The sequence below is a fragment of the Meriones unguiculatus genome, chromosome 7 (assembly GCF_030254825.1).
Source record: "Meriones unguiculatus strain TT.TT164.6M chromosome 7, Bangor_MerUng_6.1, whole genome shotgun sequence".
Lineage (NCBI taxonomy): Eukaryota > Metazoa > Chordata > Mammalia > Rodentia > Muridae > Meriones > Meriones unguiculatus.
The window spans coordinates 105861499-105889210 of NC_083355.1; the positions used below are offsets into that span (position 1 = coordinate 105861499).

A 27712-nucleotide genomic window follows, 5' to 3' on the forward strand; every position below is an offset into this window, starting at 1 on the left:
TGCCTGGGCCTAGGCAGAATTGGATTCCTGAGTAGCTAACAGATGATGATGTATTTCTACTTGATGCAGCTTAATGCCTCTAACCTGTGCTGGATAAACTATACAAGGTTGTAAAGGAAAAGGAGAAGTAGTAAGGGTCTGAGTAGAGGAAGAATATAGGGCAGGAGGCCATGAAAGCCAATCCACAGGAGGTTTTCTTGATGTTCTCGGATCTCTGACTATGCCTGATTTGTTGGTGTAGAAGCAGCAATTTTCCTGCAAAAACAAGCAGATGCCTTTTTCGGCAGTAAGTTCAAACCCCTTCTATTTTGAAGAACTACCTCTACCGGGGAGTCTAGCTGATCTTCGGGGTATTTTAAAGGCCATTCCTCCCCCACAAAGGAACACCATTTTGGGGATTGGGAAAGAGCAAATAAGGGATTTCTCTAGAGTGGAGTTGGAGTGACAGAGGGAGCAGTGGACACCCCAACATAATTGCTATTATCAGGACGAGGTAATGCCCAAAAACAGTCCCCTGTGGAAAGGTCAGAAAGAGGTTGAGCAGGAATGGGGGAGTGATTTCAGATATTTAAAGTATTAAAATATTTAAAATAAATAGTGCCTTTTCCAATTAATCACATGGGGTAATGATTCCCCCTTTTGTTTTTGTAATTGTATCTTTAAAGTTTGGCTAAATCTTTCTGCTATGGCTTGACCCTTTGGATTATAAGGAATGCCAGTAGTATGAGAAATTTTCCATCTCTGTAAGAATTCCTGAAACGGTTTGCTTAGAAAGCATTGCCCGTTGTCTGTCTTAATACTGCCAGTCAGACCCAAGATGGCAAAACACTGAAGCATGTGACTAATAGCATGTTTGAACTTCTCTCCAGCATGAGCCGAGGCCCAACATGCGTGGGAGAATGTTATCCACTGAAAGGAAAATGCTGAGTGTTTAGTTCAGATGTTTCAAAATGCTATTGTGTCTTGTGAGGAATTTGAGGGGAAGATTTTGAGTTGGGATCCCACTGGACTTTGGACCTGTGGGGTGCCTATGGACTCTTGCTCAGGAAGAACTCCCCACTGCCGATCAGAAGGCCTGCCTCCTGTCCTCCCCACACTTCCCTTCCTCAACTGGCTCAATTTCTAGCATTTCAGAATCTTCCTTCCTACTAAAGAACTTGTCCAAATAGCTGGTATATATGCTCTCCTCCACATGTTCATCCTTCCTGACCTCACAACAGAACTGACTGATAGAAAACACAATTGTATCTTCCCCTTAACATCCCAAAGCATCCCACCAATGGCTGTAATTGCCCATTTTTACAGATGGGGAAACTTGAGGCACCAAGGTAGTTGTGGTTACACAGTTCACTGGTTGGTAGTTACCTTTTCCTGCCTGGCCCAGGTGGTGGGAGAAAAGCTAAAAGGACTTGGAGGCGGTGGGGAAACAAGACAGTCTCCAGCTAGGAGAACAGGCCTGTTCGGTTTCTCAGCTCCAGAGTGGGAAGGGAAGAGGGCGGCCATAGTCAGAAGAGTCTAGAAGGGACTAAGAGAGGCAATGATTCTGGTGCCAACTGGAAAGGAGTGTCACAGGAAGGTATGAGGAAACACTCCTCCCCACTGCTCACAAACTGTCCCAAGAGGACTGGTACAAGGCTTCTAGGTGAGCCAAATTAGAGGACCCTCATCTAGCTTCCTCCAGGCCGCCAAGCCTGCCGCTCTAACCTGCTCCTGATTAGGGGCTGGGAGAGCGGCCTGTTGGAGGCCTGTGGAATATTGGTCAGCTGTGCCCGAAAGCATTCCCTAAGTGATAGGCACCTGGGGTTAGCTCGTTGGTTGCGTTCCCCCTGGACCCTGCTTTCCTCCTGGACCCTGCTTTCCTCCTTGTAGAAAGGTCCATCCAGTCTCGTGTAGTGCACGACCGATGCGTCAGCCCCTCAAGGATGGGCTCAGCCTGAGGCGAATTGGGCTCATCCTCCGCCACTGCCTTACGCAGTTGCTTGAGGTAAAAGATTAGAAAACCCTCACCCCAACCTGGTGAGGCACTGCCCCTGCAAAACCTGACTGCAGGAAATAAGCTTATCTGCACAGCCGTCTCTCAAGCAGATTGAAACCCCTACTTTTTCTGAAATGAAGAGGACTGCCCCATATTTAATGGGGGTACACGCACCCGCAGACCCGTTGGCCGGTCAGCATTCTTCCGTCGAGCAGGATCCTCACACGGGGCACCAGACAGCCGGGTTGATATCCGGCAGGTGGAGCTGAGAGGAGGGTGGCCAGTCCAGCTGGATGCCCTCCTGGCTGAGCGGTATGAGGGGTGTCAACGGCCCGGACCTCCCTGGATGACCCAGGGAATAAAACACCACCGAGCCGGGAGATCTGTCAAAGCAGGAACTCTGTTTATTGAATAAAACGGTCCTTTTTATAGGTTTGGGTCAGGGGGCAGGGTTAAGGAAGTGAGATAAGATGATGTAGAGGGCAAGGTTAGGTAGTGCAAGGAGAGGTGGGCCAGTGACAAAACTCCACGTAACAGTTACCAGGCAGGGGATATGCTGAATCACTTTTGCCCAGAAGTGGTGCCTCTTAAATCAAGCTAACGACAGGTCTCCAAACTGGAGCCAGGCTCAGGTAGATGCAGCAGGCCTTATCAGGCCCAACAGAGTGGCACCACTATTACTGGGCTGGGCCCTTCCACATAAATCAGTTATTAAGAAATTCCCAACAGCATTTGGGCTTGCATAGAGGCCAGCCTGATGGAGGCATTTTCTCAGGTGAAGTTCCATCTTCCCAAATAGCTCTGCTTCCATCAGGTTGGCAAAACAGTGATCAGCAGAAGCGTGCACTTTCCCAGCTGGTCTGTGGCCGCACACCCACACCTCCCTGCAGCAGATGGCGGGGTCCTACACTAGGAAAGCTTATTGGCAACCACCAGGAGCCCCTTTCATGTGCCCAAAGCCAGCGCCTCAGACGAGCCACAGGCCAGTGGTCTTCAGATGGCAAAGGCTCCATTAATGCGGCTATTTGTTCAGAAGGGTCCACCTTGCTGGGCAGGACTTGATCCCTAAGTCATTGGAGAATCTCATCCCAGCCATACCTGCCTCTTCTGGGTTCACAAACCTCAGCACTTTGCATTGTTAGTGGACGGTTCTTTAGAGCCACAAGGGGGCAGCTGGACTGTGGAGAGAAGGCATTTCCCTTCCTGTTGCCACCATGACTTAATACAAATTTATCTCAGCTTTAGGAAAAAGACCACTCAGCAAGCTAGAATCTTGGTATCCACTGCGCTCTTTCTGGAAGCTGAAGAGGGAAACCAGTTTCCTTGAGGTCCAGGTTGTCAAAACTCAGCTCCTGAGAACTGTTGGGCTGAGGTCAGTTCTTGCTGCCTGTCAGCTGAGGGCCTTTCCTGGCTTGTAGAGGCCACCTGTACTCCGGACCCCGGCACCCTCCATTTTCAAAGCCAGAAGAGCAGGTCAAGCTCTGTGTCCTGCATTTGGCCCCCAGTCTTTCTGTGTCTGCCCCTTTCTACTTTCCTTTTTCACTTTCAAAGTGAAAGACCAGACTGGGCCTACTCAGATATCCCAGGACACCCTTCCTTAATTTGGGATTCTTCTATTTTATTTTTGTCGTTAAGAAAAGGTCTTCATATCTAGCTCAGGCTAGACATGGACTTGTAGAGGCCAAGCAGGCATTTCATTCTCAGTGTTCCTTATGCCTCTGCTTGGATCATAAGCATCTGATCCCAACCCTGACTAACCTTCCGCAGGTTAGTCACAGGGTCTAAGATAAGCCATCATGAGTGTGGGGAAGAGTTTCTGTCTACCCAAGGATATCCACACACGGGCGGCCTGAGTAATTTACTTGTATGGAGGTGGGGCATCGTGAGCCACTAAACAGCACTGAAATTCAGCACTGAGGATGCCACCTTCTTGGAGTGCTGGAGAGACTATGGGTAAGAAATGTGAACATGGAGAGGTGAGACGCATCCACAGAGCAACCAGTCCTATATCTAAATCCTAACAAACAAAATGAACCCATGACATTAATAGCACCCAGGAGGCAAATACAGAAGAAGCAAGAGTTCAAGGCTAGCCTGGGCTTGAACTGGGGACCCTATTTCCAGCTGAAAAGCAGCTGTGTACTCCCTGAAGACATTCTTGCAGCGACTACAGACAGGCCGTCCTCCCAGCCAGGCTAACAGCAGCAGGAAAGGGCTGTGCTGAGCTCTCCACAGTAAACAGTGACTGCAACCTCACGTCTTCACAGTTAGACGCAGCAGGCTGAGGTTGGGGCTGTGATCAGCCTCTGCTCTAAGGTCATAGCAAGCTTCCTGCAGAGGGTGCTGGTGGCAAGCCCAAGGGTTTCCACACAGAACTGAAGCACGTGGGCTCCAGTGGAAGGCAGACCCAAAGGTCCCTGTGGATGCTGCTGGTCCAAAGGCCGGTGTCACCAGAGCAAGGCTAGGGAATAACAAGGGCTTGCCACACCTCTCCCCCGAGAGAGGAAATGTTAACTAGCCATCTGTGCTGAGTGGAAGATGAGAGAGAACAATTCCTCTCTCTGCTTATCAAACCAGGGAAAGGGAGGACGGCTCAACGGCAAGTAACCAGAACTCTGACTCCGACTCCAGGATCAGAGGCCTAAACCAGATCATGGACACATGCAGTGGGAGAGGCCAGCGCTGGTGAGCAGCTGTAGAGCAGAGAATAAGAAGTGGCACACATCTCAACCACAAAAGGTTTATCACTAGGATGACTCCATCTGTACAAATAGTCACATATATAATATGTAGAACAGGGCACCCTCGCCCCACCCAGACAGTGGGGAAAGCCCTTGCACAGCTGCGGCTCCCCGGGCCCGCCTGTCCCCACTCTGCTCTGCAGGCTGGCACAGGCCCTGGTGGTACTCTAGTCCTCCAGCAGTAGTTCCAGCTCCTCCAGGGGCAGGCGTACACGGAGCTCCTTCTCCGTCATCACATCCAGGATCTCCTGCAGCTCGTCTGGGAAGTACTCCATGGCATCCAGGTACAGCACCTGGGGACAGACCAACACTGGCCATGAGCTCGGAAGCGTCCCGAGATCAAGTGGGGTCCCAGTGAGTCCCAGCACTCTCCATCCTGCTGAGACTCGCCTAGCTCAGGCAGCTCTGCGATGTCCAGGGAAAACGGCGAACGGCAGTAAACAGTGAAGTGCTCACTCTGGTTTGCTGCAGTCAGCCTCAGTTTGGTTTCCCAACGCCTCTTAGTCTGGGTAGGACACGGGCATCTGGGCATTGTAGGAATGTTGGGAGAGCAGCTCACCATGGGGACAGTCAGGGACAGCACCACCTCTGCTGCTCAGGGACAGACTAGGAATTTGTGGTGCTACGGGGACAGTACCGCTAGGAAAAGGCTTAGGAAGAGGGTACTGCCCGGCAAAGCCATGCCCTGACACTGCTGGGCAGAGGCTGGCAGGAAGGCTCTTGGGAAGCTGAAGACAGTAGGATGTTTAAAGCTTACCTTTGCCCAAGGACAGCTCTGGAGTGCCTTGTAGAACACACCCTTGCTTCTTTCCTTGTTTCCTAAGGAGACCTGAGTTAGGAGACAAGATTGTTCGAAGTGAGCAATGGAGGCAGGGAGGCTCAGGCTATAATGCCCACTAGCTGCACCTGCCGTCAGACACCGGCAGCTGGCCTGCATGTGTGCTGACACCATCCTGACAGCTGGTGGGGTGGTTTTCAGTGCCACAGTTGGGTTGAGCTGAGTTGGGTCATTTGATGCCATTAACTTTTGTGTCTCACCTTTTATCTCTATCGTGTCTGGGTGTTAGTAACAGTGCTTGGAGGGAGACATGTCCATAAGGTGAGGCTGAGGAGTTCAGACTCGTGGAAAACGGTCTGGAGTTTGTGAAGATTTGCTTCAGAGAACTAAGTAAGCAGGATGCCTGGGTACTAGTCACATCATCTCTCTGAAAGGCCTGTGGAGACGAGCACATCCGCACAGGGAGGCTGGGGCGCGAAGATGACAAATCCTAAACCAGCCTGGACCAAGCAACAAGACTACCTCAAACCAGACAATGAATAAGTAACGATTAAAAGTAAAATCTTCCCTCAGGCCTCTGCACAGCCACCATCTATGTGCATCTAAGCTCCCTGTCCATGGTGCTTCTGTGCTAAGCTTCCAGGTTGCCTTTGCTTAGGAGAGAGAGAGGAGTAAGGGAGAGAGTAGGAAAAGATGGGCAGAGGATGGATGGGAGGAAGAAGTGGAGAGGGATGGAGAATATTCAGTACTCAGTGTGCAGTGGGTTTTCTCCTAGCCCTGAAAACGAAGGCCTTTCTAAACAGACTAAGATCCGTGAGCAGCAACAATATGGAGGTAAAGAGAATCGAGCGGTGACAACCCACACCTGCTCCCTTTTTAGGTCGTGAGACTCCCTGCACCGTGCGCAGCTGGCTCCAGTGACCGGCTTAGCTCGCAGATGTCCTTCACTACTGAGAAGGCACACGGCCGGAGTCCTGGAGGAAACTGTCTTGACGCCTCCACCATCTTGGCTCGCAGTGCTGCTGTGCATCCACAGTGGCAGCTGGGAGGTCCCCTCGCAGAGGCTGCAAAGGCCAGCCTGAGTAAAAACCTCAGCTGCTGTTTGTCTGCTTCCATTTCCTTCTCTATCAACTAACAGTGAGTTTTGCCACCCTAAATGTCTCGGCAGGGAGAAAGTGAGTGCGCTAGCACGCAGCGTGCCTGCACACCACCCAGAGGCCCCTCAAGCAAGCCACCCTCCCTGACAGCCTGGCACAGCAGCTCTCTCCCGTGCTGCCCACGCCTTGCCCTTAACTGCAGTTAATTAACGAAAGCGCTAGGAGCCCACCCAGATGCCTCAGTAACTGCCAGGCAAAGTTACTGCTCTAATTAATCCTTGGTTTTAACACTCCTCAGCAAAGACACAGATTCCTTAAGGGCCCAGACCTTTCTTTTCAAGTCGACAGCAGTTTTTCATACACAACCCACGAAAACCTGGCTCACTGTACTCTAAGTAAAATTACTGTCCCTGTGTCCATCTAAACACTTGGGACAGGAAACTGGCAAATGCACAAGTATTCTCCTTTCACTCTAAAGCTCTTTCCTTTGTTTGCAACAGCTGAGAGACAGGGAAATAGGGCAGGGGTCTGGCTAAAGCTAGATTCCCCTGCTGCCTGCCTGCAACTGTCAGGCAGTCAGATCAGGTAGCACGACAAATACCCACCTATGCTACCCTCTGCTCCACATGGAATTCAGCGTAAGCCTGGGCTTCGGGCTCTGAAGAATGACTGTGAGCGCTGGCAACACAGTTCAGCTGATAAAGTGCTTGTCCTACAAGCACAAAGATTCCCAGAACACACTTAAAAAACAAACTTGTTATCCCAACACTGGGAAGGCGGGGACAGGCAGATCCCTGGGGCTCTCAGGCTGGCATGCCTAGCCTACTTGGCAAGCCATGTGAAAGACCCTATTTAAAAAAAAAAAAAAGTAAGCAGCACCTGAGGAATGGTGCCCAAGGTTGGCATTTGGCCTGCACACACACACACACACACACACACACACCTGAGGAATGGTGCCCAAGGTTGGCATTTGGCCTACACACACACACACACACACACACACGAACACATCTCTAGAATGACTGTGAAGGAGGCCGCACAGACCTAGGTGATGACCACTTGGATCAGCTCTGCCCCTGAGATTGTGCCCATCTTCGCTGCATGCGCCTGTCGGGCCTTCAGTACAGCCTTCAGGGAAGGCAGCCATGTGGCTTTGAGGGAGAGGCCGGACCGTCTTCCTCTCTAGTGGTCCTGGGGACAACTAGGCCTGTATACGCTGGGATTGATCTGCACACTCCACTCAGAAATCCCACATTGCTGACCAAACCTGAACTTTTAATAACAAAGTAAAATTAAGACCAGAAGTTCTTGTGAGAAGAATGGCAAGAATGCCGGCTTCTTTGAAATGAAAGCTCTTGGACCGCTTTCCAAGCCACTAGCTTAACAAAGTCAATTCAGAGAAAGCACCAGCCAGTTGGAAAGAGACTCTCCTTCAAGGGCAGTGGCCACAGACAGCTGCAGTCTTTGCTACTGGTGAATTTAGACAGGGCTTTGACAAAACAAAAGCAGAGTCAAAATGTAATTTCTTACCAAAAAATTCAAATACATCCTCCACAGCAGGGGGCACCGACTGCCCTCGTCACTCCGAATTGCATTTTCAAACAAGGCTCTGATCCGATGTGTGAGGCCGGTCTCGGGGATTGTGGCGTGGACCTCCCTACCGCCCACCCTGCAAAGAAAGAACTCCGGTCATTCTAAGACAAGCTCTGTCCCCAATCTCACAGCAGGAAGACATAGCTCGGCAATCAAAGGCCAGCAGTACCAAGGCCACAGGTGAGCAGGCTAGCACTGGGGCAGCTGGGGCCTGAGCAAAAGCACTGGCAGGGTTGTGTTTCTGCACCATGCCGAACCTGCCCAGGGATCACACACAAACCCAACCTGTCATCAGAATGCAAAGTCCTCCCTTGCGAGAGAAAAGACCTTTCAATTTAAAGTTGACAATTTCAGATGGAGTGGATTAAATATCAACGGAAGAAGCAAAATGAAGTATCATTCAAAGCACTCCTAACTCATAAGGGTTTCCCTGACATGAAGCAACAGCAAATATTCCAGAGGGAACGATTCCTAAGCTGACACGCTCCCAAGATGACCGTCTAGCCTTCAGAGGCAGCGATGTGGAAGATGGCATGGGAAGCATGGCACCGTTCTCAGCTTACACACAGGCCAAGCACCCATCGCACTGGACCTGAGAGGAAACCCCATGACGTCAGTTCTCCCATGGTTACCATTTGACAGGAGAGGAAACCGAGATGAAGTGCTTTCCCAAAGTCACCCGAGTGACGAGTGGCAGAGGGGGCACCGGAATCAGAGCTGACCTCCGGAGTGTGTGCTCGGCAGCACCGTGCACACTGCAGCTGCTCACACACACCAGAAACAGAAGGCAGGTCCAAGCCTGGTGCAGGGAGGCAGTAAGGGTTCTAGCGAGCATGGAGCTACATCCTGAGTGTCTTACTCATTTTCCAGTCTGCTGTTGGGCACACCCAGAGCAGTCACAGATGTGGCAGGGCCTGTGCCATGTCCATTTCTATATGCCTGAGACCTGGCTGGGAACACGGCAACCATCCCGTAAAGCCCGTGCATGAGACCGCTAGTAATTACCTCTGAACAGATTCCACCAGCCGTTTCCTCATCTTCTCGGCTTTGATCGCAAACAGCCAAGGCTCCAAGTGTTTGGCAGACCTGGTGACGGTGTCGAAGAATCTTCTGGTCTTGTTAGCACTGTGGGACTTATTCTGAATCTGGACGTACGCCCTCCAAAGAACCTGGTTGCCCGGATACAGCTTCAAAGCCTCTGAGAGCGTCTCCCGGAGAGGAGCCAGAGGGTGCACGCTAACGCTCGTGTGGAACCGCAGCAGGCTTGTGTGCATCAGGGCGACAGCCTCGAGCACGCTGGTCAAGCTCCGGGAGCCAGCGCTGTCCTCTGGCCCACGGCAGTCCAGGACAGAGCCCTTCAGCTTGGCAAACACCTGTCCATAAATCTGTACAGCTGCATCGATCCCTACGGTCAAGTACTGGAAGAGCATGAAGCATCTGACCAAGCTACCCAGGCAGTCCAGGGACTCTGCAGTAGCTGGAGTGGAGGCACAGCTCTGTCCCAGGCAATCCTGCAGGGCATGCTCGTAGGCCTTTCGCGCTTTCAGAACCTGAGTGGCCGAGACCTGCCCAGCGTAGGGCCTGTAGGGACTGCTCTCCGTCAGTCGTGTTAAGACATGGACTGCCCTGCCTGGGGTGGCTCCTCGCGAGTCGGGTGACAGTTCCAGCTCCAGCTCGGCGTAGAGCAGACTGAGCTCACACAGCTCGCGGTCCTTCAGCTCGCTGCTGCCTGCCATGCTGAGTGCCGTATCGAACACTTTCCTGGCATCCTCTATGTTGCCGAGCAGCCATTCCAGGTGTGCATACTGCTTCCACAGGCAGAAGTTGTTTCGGTTTTCTGGCTCCTTAAGGAGATTCTTGGCTAGTTTTTTGCAGCTCTTTCCCTGAGACTTTAATCGCTTCTTTTTAGCGTGTAAACACCAAATGACCTATAGCAAAAAGAAAAGAAAAACTCTTGAGTCCCCCAAACACTCCCTTTGTCCTGTCAGGCTGAGGGGCAAGGCAGTAGTGCCCACACTTTCTCTATCAAATCTGACTAACACCAGCTCCCTGAGCTGGCAATGAAATCGGGGTTTACCATGGCCACAGGTGCCAGCATGAACATAACCAGTTTTTCACTCAAATTCCCAACTAACAGCCTGAGCCTCTCTGCTTGCTGGACTCCAAACAGATGGGCCACATTTTCCTTTTGTCCAAAGGCAAGGGCTCACTGAGGGTGGGATGTGATGAAACGCACTGTAACCCCCCCACATCTCTCTTCTACATTTCTCATGACTCAATCACTTGGTCAATGACACTTTCCAAAGACACTATTGTCATTCATGTGAGAAGACATGAAGTGGGGGCACGGAATTCTGGGGAGAGTTGGAGGGGAAACTGTAGATATGATCTAAACACACTATATTCGTGTATGAAATATAAAGTTTTTAAGAAATGAATTGGGAATCCATTATCCAAAAGAAGTCAGTACTAATAATGGCCAGCAGAGGGCAGAGCGGTAGCTGGGACTCCCCTGAGCCAACAGCTATAGAGCACAGGGTAAGTGGCTTATTTTACCCTAAGAAGCCTTAGATCCTCTAGCCCTGCTTAGGCAGATGCTGGCTCTTAGCACTAAGTGCCTGGATAATCCCAGACACCAAACACGGGACTGTCTCCTGCCTGCCTGCTGTCTCTCCACCTCTGAGCTGACTGCAAGAGTGCCCGAAGGAGGAAGGTTTGTGGTGATGACACACAGGTGCCCTAGGGGCTCTTCGGTCCCCTGTAAGGGAGGGGACAGCTGCAGTTACCTTGGCAATCTCGTACCGTAACCAGGAGAGGCAGAGCTGGGACTTTTGCTTGCCTGAGAACAAAGGCAGCACGAGGTGGAAGACGTTGCGGACAAACTCCTCGCCCTCTCGGTTGTGGCCTTTGGTCCAGCGAGGACAGCCCAACTGTTCCATGTAGCCAACACAGCTAATGCCCGAAAATGAAGGGTTGAAGTAAGTCAAGGGCCTCTCATCAGAAAGTTCACTATCGAAGATGCTGCTCTCGTCCATGGCCAGGTAGAGGCAGGAGGCTGGCGGAAGGAAGCCAGAAGGCACACCCAAGAACTGCAGAAAGGCCTCGATGAGCTGGAACTGAAGACCCGGGCTGGCAAGTCTGATGAGAGATTGCCCAATGTCATCAAAAAGCACCTGCAAGCGAGACAAGGTGCAGCCAGTGAGACTGGAGGCTGCCACAGGTTTCGCAGCTCTTCACACAGACGGCACTAACTCAATGCGAGTCAAAGTGAAGTCAGTTTAAATACAGTAGGTAGGTTTTCTACAAAACAGTCAGGAGGCCTCCCAAGCAACGTGGGCTGCAGGAACAGCCAGCTGAAGCCTAGAGGTGCCATTAGCACTTGTACACACACAGGGAACACTGGGAAAAAGGGAAGGACCAACAGGCTAAAGCCAACAGCTTCCATAGCAACCTAATGAACTCACAGAAGACATAGGCCCATGCTGACTTCAGAAAGCAGACAACTTCGAAGCTACGCAGACAACAGCTACAGAGACCTTCGATTTTAGGGTGGGAGACTTGCTATTTCTTTCTACAAAGTTGCTTCAAAAATGAAACCCACTCAAAACTAAACAGATAAACAAGCCCAGGGTAAGGAGACAACAGAAGGAACGGACTGTGTAAAGCACAGGTAAGAGCCTGACGCTAGCCGTAAATGTTCACAGACAGCTTCACACCATCACGTTAAAATGCACAGCCAAGGACACTTTCCTGCCTCAAGGTGCTTTCACACTGACTGGTTTCTTCGCCTCTTGGTGGAGGAAATCAGGCATAAGCACAGGAAAGCCACACTGCTCAGGTTCGACAAACTGAACCATTAATTAATCAGATAGCTTTTCTCCCTTCAGCTTCAGTTAGAGAAAATGCAAAATGACAGGAAGTTGTCCAGACAGTCTGCTCCAGAAATCAGCTCAACTGTGAACTCATAAAATCCTCAAACACCAGCACAATGATCCTCCAGCCAGCCAGCAAAAGGGCCCCAGCCCTCCCGGCTCCCTGCTGCCACAAGGGCCTGCTGAGGTCTCACTGAAGGTTGCTGCTTCTTCTGATCCACCCTAACTCTACTCTGGCCACTCCTTGCACCACCACCTCAAATGCTGCCAGCACTCAAGCCTTCATGCTCTTGTATCAGACGGCCCCTCAGCCTCCACTAGCCATAGGACTGCATGTAGGCACAGGTGACAAGCAGTGAGCAAGAGGCAATCCACCCCCTCAAAGCACCTCACTTGGTAGGCATGGTCACAGGAGCCTCAACCACTAAGAAAAATCTCCTGATCTCCACACACTTCACATCACAAGCCAAACAATGAGCTGGTATCTTGTAAAACTGGATCAATTCCAGGCATCAAAATAGCAGCCACAGCTGTAATCACAGCACTCAGGAGACTACAGGCAGGCAGATCATGAGTTCAAGACCAGCTTGGACTACAGTCTCAACACAATAAAACAAACAAAAGATAAACAAACAAAATACACATCTTTATTTTAAAATCTCCAGAGATGCTCACTACTCAACAGAGCAGTGGGTACCAAATCATTTAAGGACGTAAATGAAGTATCAACACCAGCTTCTTCTCTGTATATCAAGATAAAGCAGATGCTGGGGGCTAGAGAGATGGCTCAGTGGTTCAAAACCATGAGACCGAGAGTTGAGATCTCCCAGGATCTACTTAGCAAGACAGGAGCCTTGCAACCCCAGATCCAAGGAGGGTGGAGGCAAAATGATCACTGGGGTTTGCTGGCTTCCAGCCTAACCTAGAAATTCGAAAGCCTTAGGTTCAGAGAGAGACCCTGCCTCAAAGGAATAGGTGGAGAATAAGAGATGAGGATACTTGATGCCTTCTTCTGGCTACCATGCGCTGTAGTGAAGGGTACATGCCTGTCTCTCGGGGTCCTCACAGTCTTCCTCTGTTTGCTTCTTGGTCTTATCAGGGCGCCAGGGACGCCAGTGCCTTTGGTCTCGGGAACGTTCGACAGCAAGCCAGATCTGCCACCTAGGCAGAGTCTTGTCTTTTATCTCCTGGTCGTCCTCTTCTGGCTCCTCCTCATCCTCATCTAGGTAAGAATGAGACACGGACTTGACTGGAGCAGAGAGGAAGCCCACCTTCACTGCCCTCAACTGTCCACCCAAGCTCCATGTCGGCACGCGCACACAAAGACAGATCAACTGGGCTGTCTCCCTGGCTCAAGGACTCTCGTGAAGCAGGGAGAGTCCCAGGAAAAACAAGCAGATAATTTTTTTTTTTAATGCTTTCACAAAAACGAAAAGAAAAGGAATAGAATTCTAGAATACACTGCCCAAAAGAACTTCCTGGGATGATAAACACACTCTCTGTGCTAACGCTGCCCCCACCTACATGTGACTCACTGAGTTCTTAATTTCATTTAATTCTAATGCAGTTTAAGAACAGACAGCTAGAGGTAATTATTTTGAACAACACTTTTTTAATAAATGGAACTTAATAACTGTGCTGGTTAGCCCATCTGACTTTCAGTAGCCTTGCCTTATAATTATGACTTATCACTATAGCTTGATTTAAAAACTGTTCATTTAGGGTGTCCGACAATGCATTGCGCTACGTGTCCTAGGTCTGAATATGCAGTATTGAAGAAGTCTCAGCTGCTGGCAAAGCTCGGTATTTTCAAGGCATAGAAAAATGGAGTGACCACATCCAGGACGCGGCTCGTACAACACCAGCAGGCCCCACCGCAACTGCAGAGAGATGAAGACTGAGGGACACACACACGCACACAAGCAAGCAAACAGTCTGTGCCAACTGTGCTCAGGGCAGCTCTGCCCGTCACAGCCCAAACCAGGCCCTGATTTCTTAGGGGCAGAGCAGACGGTGGCTTCCCTACACCACAGACTAGCGCTCAGTGTAGCAAGCAAAGGACTGGCACGGGCAGCAGCAGGTGTGTCTCAGGGACTGGAGCTAAAAATACAGTCACCTAGACACTGCAGAGGAAACAAGTGACGCTGAGGATGTGGAGACACCGGGCCTGGCCCTCGCAGCATAAAATGGTGTTAGCAGCTGTAAAAGATGGCAGCTCCAAGAGTTATTAAACTGTCACATGACTGGGCAATTCTACTTCTAAATGTGTATCTTAAAGAATTGAAGGTGGACTCAGTCATGGCACACCCATGCTCACAGCAGCGCCACAAACAACCGCCAAAGATGCAGCAGCCAAGCATCCATCCAAGGAAGAATCGGATAGGCAAAACATGTACACACAGGGGAGTACACACAGACTTAAAGTGAAAGGGAATTCTGGCGCATGCTACAGCGCACGACTCCCAACGGCACTTCGGGAAGTGGAAGAAGGAAGCTACACAGGGACAGGGATGTGACTCCTCTTCCAGGAGGCTCCTAAAGTCATCAACCGACACGCACCGTACAACTGCGGTCACCAGGAGAGGAGAGGACTCGGAGGAAGGGATGGCGATCACAGACGAGTTCAGCTGGGAAGATGGAGAGTTTAGAGATGGCTGCCAGAAATGGCCACGCACTGTGTACATGCACCTGGCGCCCCTGAACTGTTCTTAAGAACGGTCACCACAGTAAATTTTGTATTTTATTTTGCAACTCATTTTTTTAAAGTTGAACAGCAGCCGGGGAGACAGGTCAGTGGGTGAAGTACTCGCTGGGTGCAGCTCGCCAGCACCCGGGTATGGAAGTGTGCGTCCGTAGCCCCATCCGTGGGGTAGGGAAGACAGGAGGAGACAGGCGGATCCTGGGGCTTGCTGGCCAACAAGTCTAGACAAAGTGGGGTACTCTAGATTCAGTGGCAAACTTGGACTCTTGAAACAAGGCGGGAAGCAGCAGAGGACTGCACACAATCCCATGCCTCGGCATACATACCTACACACATATCTCATGCACACACAAATGATGCCGTTTACAACAGTTATCAGAACAGACCCAAGTGTTCAGTAGCTATGGGAAAGGATGGATGTGGCTAAACAAACAGTGGCACAAAACCCAAAACTTAGTGCTGCATGCTGGGAATGAGGGCTGAGTGCTTCGACAGACCAGTGTCCGGTTAAGTCCTTCTCACGTTCAGAGACCTGTGCCGTGCTCTTAAGCTGCCTCAGTTAAGTAGCTTCTACAGAGAAACGACCATGAAGGGGGGAAACTGAGCCCAGAAGAGAAGGCAGGGCCCTACTTCCTGGAAGCGCTTACCTGGGTTGACAAGCACCCAGCCCCCACGCTCCTGCTGGTGCATCCACGCCCGCCAGCCTCGGGCTCCCTTCTCCCCAACACGGGGCTCTCCGCTGTCCCAGAATGGCTCAAAGAATTCCACCTGGTCAGGGTTTAAAGAACAGAAGTTAGGTCAACCCAACGAGAAAAACTCCTGAGTCCCAGGATCAAATAAGCTCAGGTGGTCGTCCAGGAGCATAAATATCATACAGCCAATGTTTAAAGTCAGTTCAAGATATGCACAGCTAAACAGAAAAAGAAATCACTTTGGCAGGCAGCCTCCACGATGGGCCCCATTACTCCACCACGCCTTGGTACACCGGCAGGCAGTCGCCCCAGGAACAGAATGACTATAGTACGGAGAGGGAATGGACCGTGTTACTGGTCTTGTTATCAACTAGCATCCAGACTTTACACAGCCAATAATCCACCCTAACTTTCTGAAGGAACCTTTGGAGGACAAGCAGATTTCTTCAAAGCATATCACAGGCTGACAGTCTCAGAACATATCTTGAGGGGAACAATCCCTCTAAGGTTCACCGGGCAGGGTGAGGATGCTGGCACTAGCCTTGGACAGCAAATGAGCGTCAGTCACCCTCAGGAAATGGGCTGCAAAGACTAAAGATCAGCTTTTGAAACACCCATATAAAGCAAACAAACTCAGTGCCTACCAAGTGTAAAGGACTGGGTTCAATCCCTAATACAGCTAAAAATAAATAAAAAGGGCACTCAAGCAAAGGCTGATTTTTTTTTTTAAAGAGTAAGACATATGTTTATAACCAGTTTTTTTTATTATACTGAAACAGCAGTGTAGAGCAGCCTCCACCTGTTTTGTCCTAAGCTTCTACGGTGATGGTATCTCTCAGCTAGACGGGAAATGTGGAACACTGATCAATAGGTAGCTCTAACCGAGCTGGCGTGCAGATGTTTGGGAACTGTGCTGCTGAGATTTAATACCATGGATTAGGGATCTAACCCAGCACAGCAAGGTCCCTGAACATCACCGTTGTGAACAGTGCTGTTCCCATGAGAAAGTGTTCTCATCACAAATCAAGAGTTTCAGCAGAGGGGTGAGGACAGGAGGATTCAAATCCTCACCACAGCACCAGAGTCACTTCTGAAGCACAGCATAGACTTAAAGCATTACCGCACATTTAAAACTGCTCTGTCTAAAGGCTAACTAAAAAGTAGCTGCCCCGGCATTAATAGGTGTGGTTCTTTAATCCCTCTTTGTCTAAAGGCAGCATCATGATAAAAAGGGTCTTTGTATGAGACCTTAACTTCTCAAAAATTCCTCTGAGGGCTCACCATGAATTCAAATGTTCGCTCCATCTTCCCCCAGACCCTTTCACAAAGCGGAAAACTGAGTTTTCTTCAGTGGACAAAGGGCAGTAGTTGTTTTCACAGCTGCATCAGCTCTTACACTGTGTCACGCTACCACATGGAGTGAACACTGGAAATGTCTCCTGTCACCAGAAGATGAAGCCCTTCTTGATGAGGGCTGCTGACAAAATGCCCACGTGTAACTTCATTTAGAGACAGTTCATTTAGAGACTTTGGGCAGTGGAGAGGTATCCACACAATCCAGACAAGTCAGTCTGAGTGGCATGTGGATCAAAATGGCATGAGCACTGTGGAGACAGGCTGCATTAAACAGGGCGGTAAGGAGGGAAGCAAGCCTCTCGGTGGGCTTCGTATCTGGGAAGAAGGGGATCCCCCTCTAGCCAGCACATCCCACTGCGGCCGTGGAAGGATCCTCACTGGTCACTGGAATACTTCCACGAGAGACAGAGCGTGCCATACCTGTACTTTAGTAGGCAGCTCTTTCACGCTGTCAGGCTTGAAGAAGGTGAAGTCAACCATGGCCTGGAACAAAGAGATGACCTTCTCTGAGTGGCCAGCCTGCCGGAGAAAGTGGCACTGCTGAAGAAAGAGTGCTGCAAACAGGAGTACAAGGGGAGAGGTCTTTGTTGACACCACACAGGGAGAAAATGTAACTTGTCAACACGCAACTTAACACCTACAAGTCACTGCTCTACTTTCAGCATCCTGACTGAAAATGACTAACAGGCTGGAGAGATGGTTCGACAGTTAAGAGCACTTGCTGCTCTTCCAGAGGACCTGACTTCGGTTCCTATCATACTCAGATGATGTGCAACCACCTCTATAGAACTGTGCCTCCAGGAGATGTGTGCAGACACACACCGACACATATACATACACACAAGTAAAAGTAAACCTTAATTTTTTTTTTTTTTTTTTTTTTTTTTTTTTTGAGACACAGTTTCTCTGTGTAGCCCTTGCTGTCCTGGAACTCACTCCAAAGGTCATACTGGTCCCAAACTCAGAGACCCTCCTGCCTCTGCCTCCCTGATACTGGGATTGATGGTGTATACCACTATACCCAGCTTAATTTTTTCTTAATAAACAAATACAAGGCCTTGTAACAGTACTATAATCAAAGTGTAGATATTCTATTTTTTGTATGACACTACACAGAACACAAATATTAACAATAAAAGCATATATAGTTTCTAAAATAAGGCAAAAGGTAGGCCTGAATGTTAGCTATCCAATACTCAAAGCTCACTATTACAAGAAAAATAGCAGGAAAGGGATGGCATCCATTTTTGTCAGAAGGCAAAAAGCTGAACTCAGCGTGTCACTAGATGGCATCATTCACCATTCTTCCACCCTAGATTCAGCCATGAGTGAACAGCCAGAGCACAGCCCCACCTTTGAACGTTCACTTCATCCTAATGGTGATATAATTCCATTTACTAAATAGCATTACACTACATAAGCATATCGTAAATAATAGCTAAGGAGACGCTTTTTAAAGGAAACTCCATCTCACTTACTTTAATCTTAGTGTTAGGGGTTAAACCTAGGGTGACACGTATGCACAGAACTGTACCTTCCAGCCCCAAATAAAAGACTCTTGTGTCACTGAGGGAAATGTTTATTATTTCTGGGGCAATGCAGCTGTGTCTCCAGATGTTATGATAACTGAGTCTTAATAACAGGGATTTTAATGAAATAAATGCTCGTCATATACAGGCCCGTCATACGTTATCTTACTTCTTGTTCTCAATGGCCTTGTAAAGCAAGTGTTTTCCTAACGTTCCTGATAAGGAAACAGGCTCAGACAGGCTCAGAAATGTGCACACTGTCACAGATCAGGATCTGCACACTGTCACAATAAAGAAGAGATCCAGGCCCAAGCTCAGGAGTGACACTATCTACCCCATGAGAGGCTGCCTGCTGTAGATTTAGGCTCTGATCCTTGGCTGACACACCAAAACATTAACAGCACTGAATTCCAGTCACTTACACGTGTGTAGTAAGTACACCATCTCATGTACCTCGCTACCACTGGCATCCAACGCAGTTAAGACAGGAACATGTTTACTTGGTGAATAAGTGGGAAAGATGTCCAGCTATCTTCCAACTCTGCAAGTTCTAACAAGTTACCCACCCACCCTGTGAGCTGGACCGGAATCTGTCAAAATTAGCCAGAGTGGTAACAGTTGAAGTAAAAACGCCTGCTCTGACAATTTAGACCTTTCTAAAATAAGCTGAAAGCCAAACAAACACCAAACCCTCCCACACAACCACTTTGTGTTTAACTCCTTACCAAACATGGCCTCCTCGGTGCCTGGCAACACAGGGTGGGATAACATGCTGCCGTCCTTAACGGCAGACAAGGTGCTCAAGCACTTGCCGTACAGACTGTGGAGTTTGGACACGGAGAAGGTGCCAAACTGACTCTGGCAAAAGGAGAGGTAGTGCTGCCACAGGCCCGTGTTGTTGGGGTGCAGGAAGAGGAGCTTCTGCCACTCCTTGGCCAGCGCACTGGGCTCCCAGAACTCGGCGCACAGCTGCAGCTTGGCGAGCTTCAGGTCCACACTGCTTGGGTTGCTCTCGATGGCCCGCTCCAGCACGGCCAGCTTCTTCTCCAGGAGGAGCTTCAGGGACTTCCTGTGCTTCTCCTGCTCGCCTTCCTCAAGGGCATAGAGGCCAGGACCCCTCATGACCTCGTCCTCAAAGGCAAGAGCAACAGTTTACTAACATCAACTATACACTTGTGCTCCTCAGTTACTCCCTGCTCAGCTCGCTTAACTCCCAGTGGGTTTCCAGCTTTCGAAATGGAGCTACTGCTAAGACTTTGTTGATAAACTGCTACTTACGATAACTTGTTTTAATAAATACACAGTTCCTGGGGAGCCTGCAGCACTTCCTGCAAACTATCTTTATTTCTCCAGGCAGAACTGTCTGCTCTTGTCGTTCTGGGTTTTTAAGACTTATTTATTATTATTTGTTTGGGCATATGTGTTCCTATGTTGTGTGTAGGTACGTGTGCCTGTGTACAATTGTTGACCAGAAGAGGGAGGAAGGTGTCCTCCTCTACCACGCCTCTGCCTTACTCCTGAGGCAGGATCTCTCCAGCAATTCAGTCCTCTGCAGACACACAGCCCACAGCCACACCTGTGACCACACAGCAGGGTCACAGGTATAGACAGGACTCTTGCTTGTTATGCTGGTACTTGGATCTGAATTCTGGTCCCTGTGATCATGCAGCAAGTGCTCTTAACCACTGAGCAATCTGTTTGGCCTCTGTGTCATTCAACGTGGTTTCATGCAGCAATAACTAGCACACAGTGTTCAGTAACAGGGCAGAACCAACGTGACCAATAAAACAGCCACAATCTACTAACTACCCGAAATGAAATGAATGACAAAGCCAAAGTTGTGCATGCTGAGGCAGGAGCACTCCTCCAAGGTGCCGACCCTGAGCAGCCCTGTCCTTTCATGGTTCTGAGCCCTCTGCCTGTGTACTCTGCACTTAGGGGTGCCTTGTCCTAACCGGCACTGCTATTCTTACTGCATTCCTGGGCCGAGCTCCCAATCAGTGATAAGAGTGTTTGTCTAGCACGTGAGGCCCTAGGTTTCACCCCAGCACCAACCCTACAATAACCCACCTCTACCCCTCATCACCCCACCCCTCCAGCCACACCCCCATACTCCAGCCCCTACCAAAAAAAAGAAAAAAAAAAAGAAAAAGAAACATTCTATTCAAGTTTCACTCCACTCCCAGATAACACATAGCATTCCTACTCTGTGTCATGTTTATCCCTCAGATGCTTGGGCTTCCTCCCCAGAGGAAGAGCAGGTCGAAGGCTACAACTACCAAAAAGCCAGGCCCAGGCTTATTCAGAGCAGTTCAAAACGTGCTACAGAACAGGATCAAGTGTGGTGGTGCACACCTGTTATCCCAACTACTGTGGAGGCAACTACTGAAGGATGGCAAGTTCAAGGCTAGCCTGGGCAACTTAGACCTTGGCTCAAAAAAAGAGCTTAGGAGGAGAGCTTAGAAGAGATCCTGGTTTCAATCCCAAGCACCAAGACATGGATGAATGCATGAATGGATAGATGGACGGGCAGACAGAAAACTGCTACAGAGTAAGTTGGTCAGCTCCTAATCAGAAATGCCATTTCACAGTAAGAGAAGCAGGACAGTGACACTTACCTGGAAAGCCACAAACGCCATCCACAGCTGAGTATCCCGGGGATTCTCCCGAACCCTTCTGTTAAACTCCTCCACTCTGGCCTTAAGAGCCGCACTCTCCCTGTCCTGTTGTGAGTCTGGCTGCTTTGATTCTTGCTCTGCTGGACCCTGTCCTTGTAACCACTGAGTGGTAGACTGATCATAAATCCCCAGAGGATTCAGCCACGTTTTAACAGGAGTAGCCACGTCCTCAGAGTCCTTCACTGGGATGAACATGACTGGCTGGGAAGAGGGAGGCTCGGGGTCACTGCACACGGCGATTCCCTCGGTGCGCATTAACACCACATTCTTCTTGGCAAAATAGCGCTCCGGGTGCTTGTGTGGCTGCTTCTTTGCTGAAGAAGCCCCTTCCCAAGATATACACTGTTTCTTTGGATTGATGCCCAGGCAGGAGTCCCCCTTCCTCTTGTACCTGATTAAAAAAAGAAACAGAGACAAGATGGGTGCTTCTTGTGTGCAAGTGAACATCCTGAGACTTCCCACTTTCACCTCGCACTGACTGAGAACCCCAGGAGTTCAGCCATCAGCTCTGCTCTGCTGGTTTGACTTCTCCTTCTCCTCCAACCCTCTGGTGACACCTCTTCGGGTCTGAGGCTGTGCCTTCTCATCTTACTGCCATGTGTTTCTCTGAAGCTTTGTAAGGGTCTGTCACTGTGTCACACACAGTTTGTCATCTGCTTATCAGGGCCTTAGGTGACAGGCAAGGAAAAGAGTAGCATCCCCTTTCACACCACTCTTAAATGAGTGTCCCGACACCAGAAACCCAGAGCAACTGTCTGTCAGGCCAACGGCCCCCTTCCCTTGCTGTACTATACCCTGCTGTTTCAGAAGGCAGCATTGGGTCTTTTTTTAATCCTGAAATTAAGCGTGCCAAAGGAGACTGTTTGGCTATTTTCTACTCTAAAGATAAAAGAGGTTTGAGGGTTCTGAAATGCTTTTACAGAACATGCAGGCACTGACAGGCAGAGACTGACCAAAACTGTGTACAGCTGTTGGCAAGTGACCCAACTAAAAACAGCGCAAGAGGTGCGAACCAACATCTCACACAAAGAGACACAACCAAAAAGCTCATGAAGTACCCAGTATCACTAGCCCTCCAGGAAATGCCAAAATAAAACCAGGCTGGGGCCTACCACACACCCCAGGTAACTTAAGCCTCCAAGACTGACAGCACCAAATGCCGTAAGCACAATTCTCATCTGTTGCTGGGGGAATGGAAAGTGAGGCAAAGCCACTTTGGGGAAAGGTGGCACTGTAAAAATCTAAACACAGGCATACCTTGCAACCTGGCAACTCTACTCCGGGGTATTTACCCAAGAGAAAACAAACCACATGTCTACCTAAAGGCTTGTGCTCAAATCTTCTCAGCAGCCAAAGACTGGAAAGAGTCCGGGTGGCCATCAACCGAAGAATTCATAACAAACTCCAGTTGAGCCATAAAATGGAATAATACATGAGACAAACTTCTGACAAATGCCACATGCTGAATTTCAGAAACACCACACTGAGTAAAAAAGCAGGGCACAGGAGAGGGCCTGCTGTGTGATTCCTCTTACAACACTCCAGGCAGACAAGTCTAACAGAGTATGAGAACCATGCTGCTAGGACCCATGCAGCGTGGGCGACCTGGAGAGGAGCATTGAGAAGCGTATGGGTGTCAAAGAGGGCATGGTTACATAGGTGCAGGTATTCATCAATGTGCAAGACTAAAGACTAATTACATGTAAAATTTAAACCAAGAGAAAAACTCTAAAAGAAAAAAATACTGAGTTCTAGTTACCAATATGCACATTAGGGGGCCGTGTATTGTCTGCGTCTCATTTTGAAATGTATCAGATGGGTTGATGGACAGATGGATAAGGACGCAAGCACAAGGGGTTACCAGAGGCACAATGCTGAGGAGTTCATCGAGTATAAAATTCTTTCAACCTCTGCTATATATTTGCAATTCTGCATCATATAACGCTAACTGAAAAGAAAAGGGTAGGGAGAGATGCCTCCACCTTGTCAGCTCCAAGAAAGCTCTACCTCCAATTCAGCCTGGCAAGCCTGGACTCTCCCACTTCCTTGTTTTCTCCACTGACAACAGCTGCCTTCTCTGCTTGTCTGATCCCTCCATCACTGTTCTAATGCAGTGAATCCTAATTCAGGGAAATACTTTCCCAAACACAGAAGTTCTCCTAAATCCTGCCAGGGTCTGAACACTGTGCTAGCGAATCTTGAGCATTAATGTGAGTAGACTAAGAAACCTAATGTTATAATACACAGAAGAAAAGGTTTGCAGAAAGGAAGAACTATCATGGAATCACATGCAGAGCAGCTTTATTAGAAGAGCTATAAGATCATGGCTATATGCAGCCATGATGAGGCTGTGAAGTGGGAGAGTAATAAGGAAATAAAGAATATCATGAGTATAAGCAGGCATGATAGAGCCTTGCAGGGACAGATTCTTCAATTCCACAGGACAAATGAATTTCGGGGGGGCTGGAGAGATGGCTCAGTGGTTAAGAGTGTTGGTTGCTCTTCCTGAGGACCTGAATTTGATTCCCACCACCCACAAGGCAGCTCGCAACCATCTGTAACTCCAGTCCCAGAGGATCTGACGCCTTCTTCTGGCCTCCATGGGCACTGCCCACACACGGTGCACAGACACACATGGAGGCAAAATAAAAATAACAAGGGCATTTGCCATAGCAAAGTAAAGGAATATGTGAAGGAAGACAGCCCTGCCACTCACAGATAGCTCCTCAATACAGCTAAATGTACATGTCCTTTTACTAGCTATCATATAGCTCTGAGCCCTCCCCACTGCTTTTAAGCACTTCTCTACACAATTATTCTTAAAGAATATATTTTAATTACCATTATTTATTAAAATGTTGTATGTATATGAGTTTTGTCTGCATGTATATCTGCACACCAGGAAAGAGGACAGGACCCCATTAGAGATGATCATGAGCCAGCATGCGGGTGCTGGAAACTGAACTCAGGACCTCTAGAAAAACAGAGTAGTCAGGGCTCTTAACTGCTGAGCCATCTCTCCAACCCCTAGTTACATTAGGGAGGGGTGTATGCATGCCCCAGTGCACACATGGAAATCAGAGGACAGATTGTGGAGGCAGTTCTCTCCTTCCACCATGGGGGTTATGGGGCTCTGACTTGACGGCAACACCTTTACCTGCTGAGCCATCCACCAGCCCCAGGAATACAGTTTCCATTGCCTTCAAACTATTCCACTGTAGGGAGGAGGCACAATTTAACTACTTTCATAACGCTCAACAGTGGAATACGCTCAACGCTCATTTATCACTTGTTCAAGAATCTTGAGATGAGGGCTGGAGAGATGGCTCGGAGGTTAAAAGCACTGGCTTTTCTTCCAAAGGTCCTGAGTTCAATTCCCAGAAACCACATGGTAGCTTACAACCCATCTATAATGAGATCTGGTGCCCTCTTCTGATGTTTAGGCACATATGCAGGCAGAATACTGTATAAATAATAAATAAATCTTTAAAAAAAACGAAGAATCTTGAGTTGGGTAGAGCGTATGATATAATTAAGGCAACATTCCCCTAATAAAAATGCTTTTCCTATTAGAACCTTATCAAATCACCTACTGGCTCCATTTGATTCCAGAAGTAGGAACCTATACACACTTAGGAATTCAACAAATGATGTTAGAGGTGCACTTAATTTAAATGAATTCAGCTCACATCAAACAAAATAAATGGGAGGGGGCCCATATAGGAAAAAGAAGTAAACACAAACACATTTCCACGAGGCTGGGACCGTTTATTTAAGGACAGGTCCCCTGGATGAGTGAAGCAGAAGGTACAGTCACACCCTGGAAGCTGAAATTTACCCAGCCTAGGCTACACAGTGAGTGTGAAGCCAGCCTAGGAGGTAGGCGGAGCTCAAACAGACACCAAACAAACAAACAAACAAACAAATCAAAAACTGAGCTCCACGGTCTCAGAGGTTAAACTGAACAGTTAATGCCTTCGATCTTCGAGACCTGGGAACTGACAGAAGGGACCACGCCTTTGCCCTTTATGTCGCAAGCTCCCTACCGAGTCCTACCTGTTTTCGGGGAACCTGTAAACAAATTCTGCTTTGTTGTTTTGAGACCAGACTCTCCCCAAGTTGCTAGGCTCCCCTCAGGCTGACAATCATGCCTCTCCCTCACAAGCAGCAGGGATTAAAGGACTGCACCACCCCACACACTTTTTCCAAATATTTTTGATAGATTACAGAGAAGAGTTCTAATTCATTATTGAAGCAAACGCCAACCCCTACTTTTATGACTCTCTGCTGGTGTCTGCTAGAAATAATTCGACAAAATTACCAAATGTCATTTTTTAAGTGGCATATGTGTGGGGCTGAATATATACAAATGCTCTTTTTCAAATGGCATGTAGATCTGACCAAATAGTTCCTGGATATGCTACCACAGTTGATTATTATAAGGTATATTTTTAGATTCATTCCTAAACAAACATTCACTGAACACCCATTCAGCCAGGTGCCAAGCTATGGACCAGGAATAACTAACTTCCAGCTAAAGGGTTTACTTTAGAATATAGAAGTACCTCTAAAACTCAACAGTAGGCAAAACCCAACAGAAGCCATAAGAGAAAGACAGACAGTGCTGAGAGAATTCAAAGGAGAAAAATGTTACTTCTAATAGAGAGAGAGAGGGGAAACCAGGGCTACCTTGCTATGTCCCCTCGGTACAGAGATTTATACTCCCAGTTGGCAGGATCTGGTTTCTTGTCTGTCCTGAAGATGTCCGTCGGAGTCTGGATGTCTTCCAGCCAAATGGAGCGATGTCCAGCAGCAGCATCACTTCCTTGACTATCAGACACAAGAAAAGGAGAAGAACTTTAAAACTACTTCGGAAACATCTGACACCCTCAGAAATACGTAAGCTCTGTCAAACCCCTCCTGCTATCAAACACACCCAGGTACACATAACTACACAAGCAATGAAGAGAAGAGCCCTTCCCATATAGAAAAGGCTTAAAAATGAAGTAAAACCTGCGAGAAGAAATAACACTTTACAAAGAAAAGAACACCTGAAGGGCACAGACATTTCTTTTAAATATTTCATTTCAGCCAGGCCTGGCAGAACAGGTCATAGTCCTGTTACTCAGGAGGCTCATAAACTCAGACCTGCCTCAGCAATTTTGTAAGACAGTGTCTTAAACCTGAAAATACAAAAAAAGGAGATCCAGCTCAGTGTCCTATGCAGGAAGTCCTGAGAAATAAACAAGCAAACAAACATATAAAAATATTTAAGTGTCTATAACTATTGTCTTAGTTACTTTTCTATTGTTATGAAGAGACGCCAAGACAACTTAGAGAAGAAAGAATCTACTGAAGGCTTACAGTTCTAGAGGGTGAGAGTCCATGAGCATCATGGGGAGGAGCACAGCCTTGGGGCAGCAGCTGAAAAGTCGCATCGTGACCCAACCACGAGGCAGAGAGAAAGCTAACTGGGCCTGGCATGGGCTTCTGAAACTCAAAGGCTAACCCCACCACCCCCAGTGACATACCCAACACAGCCACACCTTCTAATCCTTCCCAAACAGTTTCACCATCTAGGGACCAAGTATTCTGACATAAGCCTGTGGAGGTCATTCTCATGCAAACCACAACTACGATTACAAATACATTTCCAAAACAAGGTTTTATGGAAAAAATATTTCTTCTCTAAGACACTTTAGAGCACTAGGCAAAGGACACACCCACATGGCCTAAGGTGACAAGACCCTGGAGTGTGCTGCCCTCACCTCACATGACTTATTTCAAGTCTTCAAATGTTTTATTACAAGTGATTACAAAAAAAAAATTCTATTGCTCTGACTTGTAGCATCTCCACTGTCACTGTGACATGGTCTCAGAGTCTTCATCTGGACTCTATGTACATCTGGGTCTCCTACAGAAAGGGCAGAATGGTGAGAACTTCCTCACCATGGTAAGATAAGACCCTGACTTGTCTTGGAGCCAATCTGTGGACTGGCAGATGGTCAGCCAGACACAAGCAGTTGGAACCGCCTCCTTGGAGTGAAGACAGGGAGGGAAGGACTTCTGGCCTCCAACATCTTTCTTTTTTCTCTGAAGAATGAGTTCACAATGCTACAGACTTTGTTTACAGCTCTGCCCGGTACAGTTAAAGATTCCGGAGACTCCTAGATCCTCCTTGGCAGAGAATACAGGGAATGGTATTTTAGGGACACAAAATAGCTACTCACTAAGTAATTGCTGAATGGCAAGCCTTGGGTTAAAACACATAGTGAAGAAAATTACAAGTGTCTACAGGACAGCTGTGGATTTTTATACAAAACCCTAAGGAACAACAAAAGGAGGGCAAGCTTGATGGAGATGAGCAAACACATCCACAAAGGAAGGAACATCAACCCGCAGAGGACACACAGATGGCGGTCGCAGACCACCTCTGGGGAGGAAATAAGTACTCATCTCTCCCTAGTGAGGACTGAACTCAGAAAGAGAGATGTGGCCTCAGATGTGCACAAGGTGCCGCCTCCACGCTGTGCTGAAGAGCTCACCCAGGAAACGAGGGTCAATTAGTGGCTGTCACCTCTAGGGAATTTGTCCCTAGATCCCCTGAAGCAGAGTCCCAATGTGGTGTGCTACCCTCCATGAACCCACTCTCCTGACATCACGGAAAGACATTCACAACTCACTAATATCTGAGTCCTTA

At 48.6% G+C, this 27712-nt stretch overlaps 1 protein-coding gene across 1 annotated transcript in view; it reads right to left on the reverse strand.

The window, feature by feature from the left end:
* Positions 1-4701: 4701 nt before the first annotated feature.
* Nrde2 (NRDE-2, necessary for RNA interference, domain containing) overlaps positions 4702-27712 on the reverse strand; it is a 33953-nt gene continuing 10942 nt past the window's right edge. Inside the window, exons 4-14 of the mRNA XM_060388038.1 lie at positions 25702-25842; positions 20953-21403; positions 19060-19465; positions 17226-17359; positions 15405-15525; positions 13103-13278; positions 10971-11357; positions 9190-10112; positions 8122-8260; positions 5474-5545; positions 4702-5009 (exon numbers count right to left, since the gene is read on the reverse strand). Coding sequence (XP_060244021.1) covers positions 4884-5009; positions 5474-5545; positions 8122-8260; positions 9190-10112; positions 10971-11357; positions 13103-13278; positions 15405-15525; positions 17226-17359; positions 19060-19465; positions 20953-21403; positions 25702-25842 — 3076 coding nt within the window. The 3' untranslated portion in view covers positions 4702-4883. The remainder of the gene's footprint in view (positions 5010-5473; positions 5546-8121; positions 8261-9189; positions 10113-10970; positions 11358-13102; positions 13279-15404; positions 15526-17225; positions 17360-19059; positions 19466-20952; positions 21404-25701; positions 25843-27712) is intronic.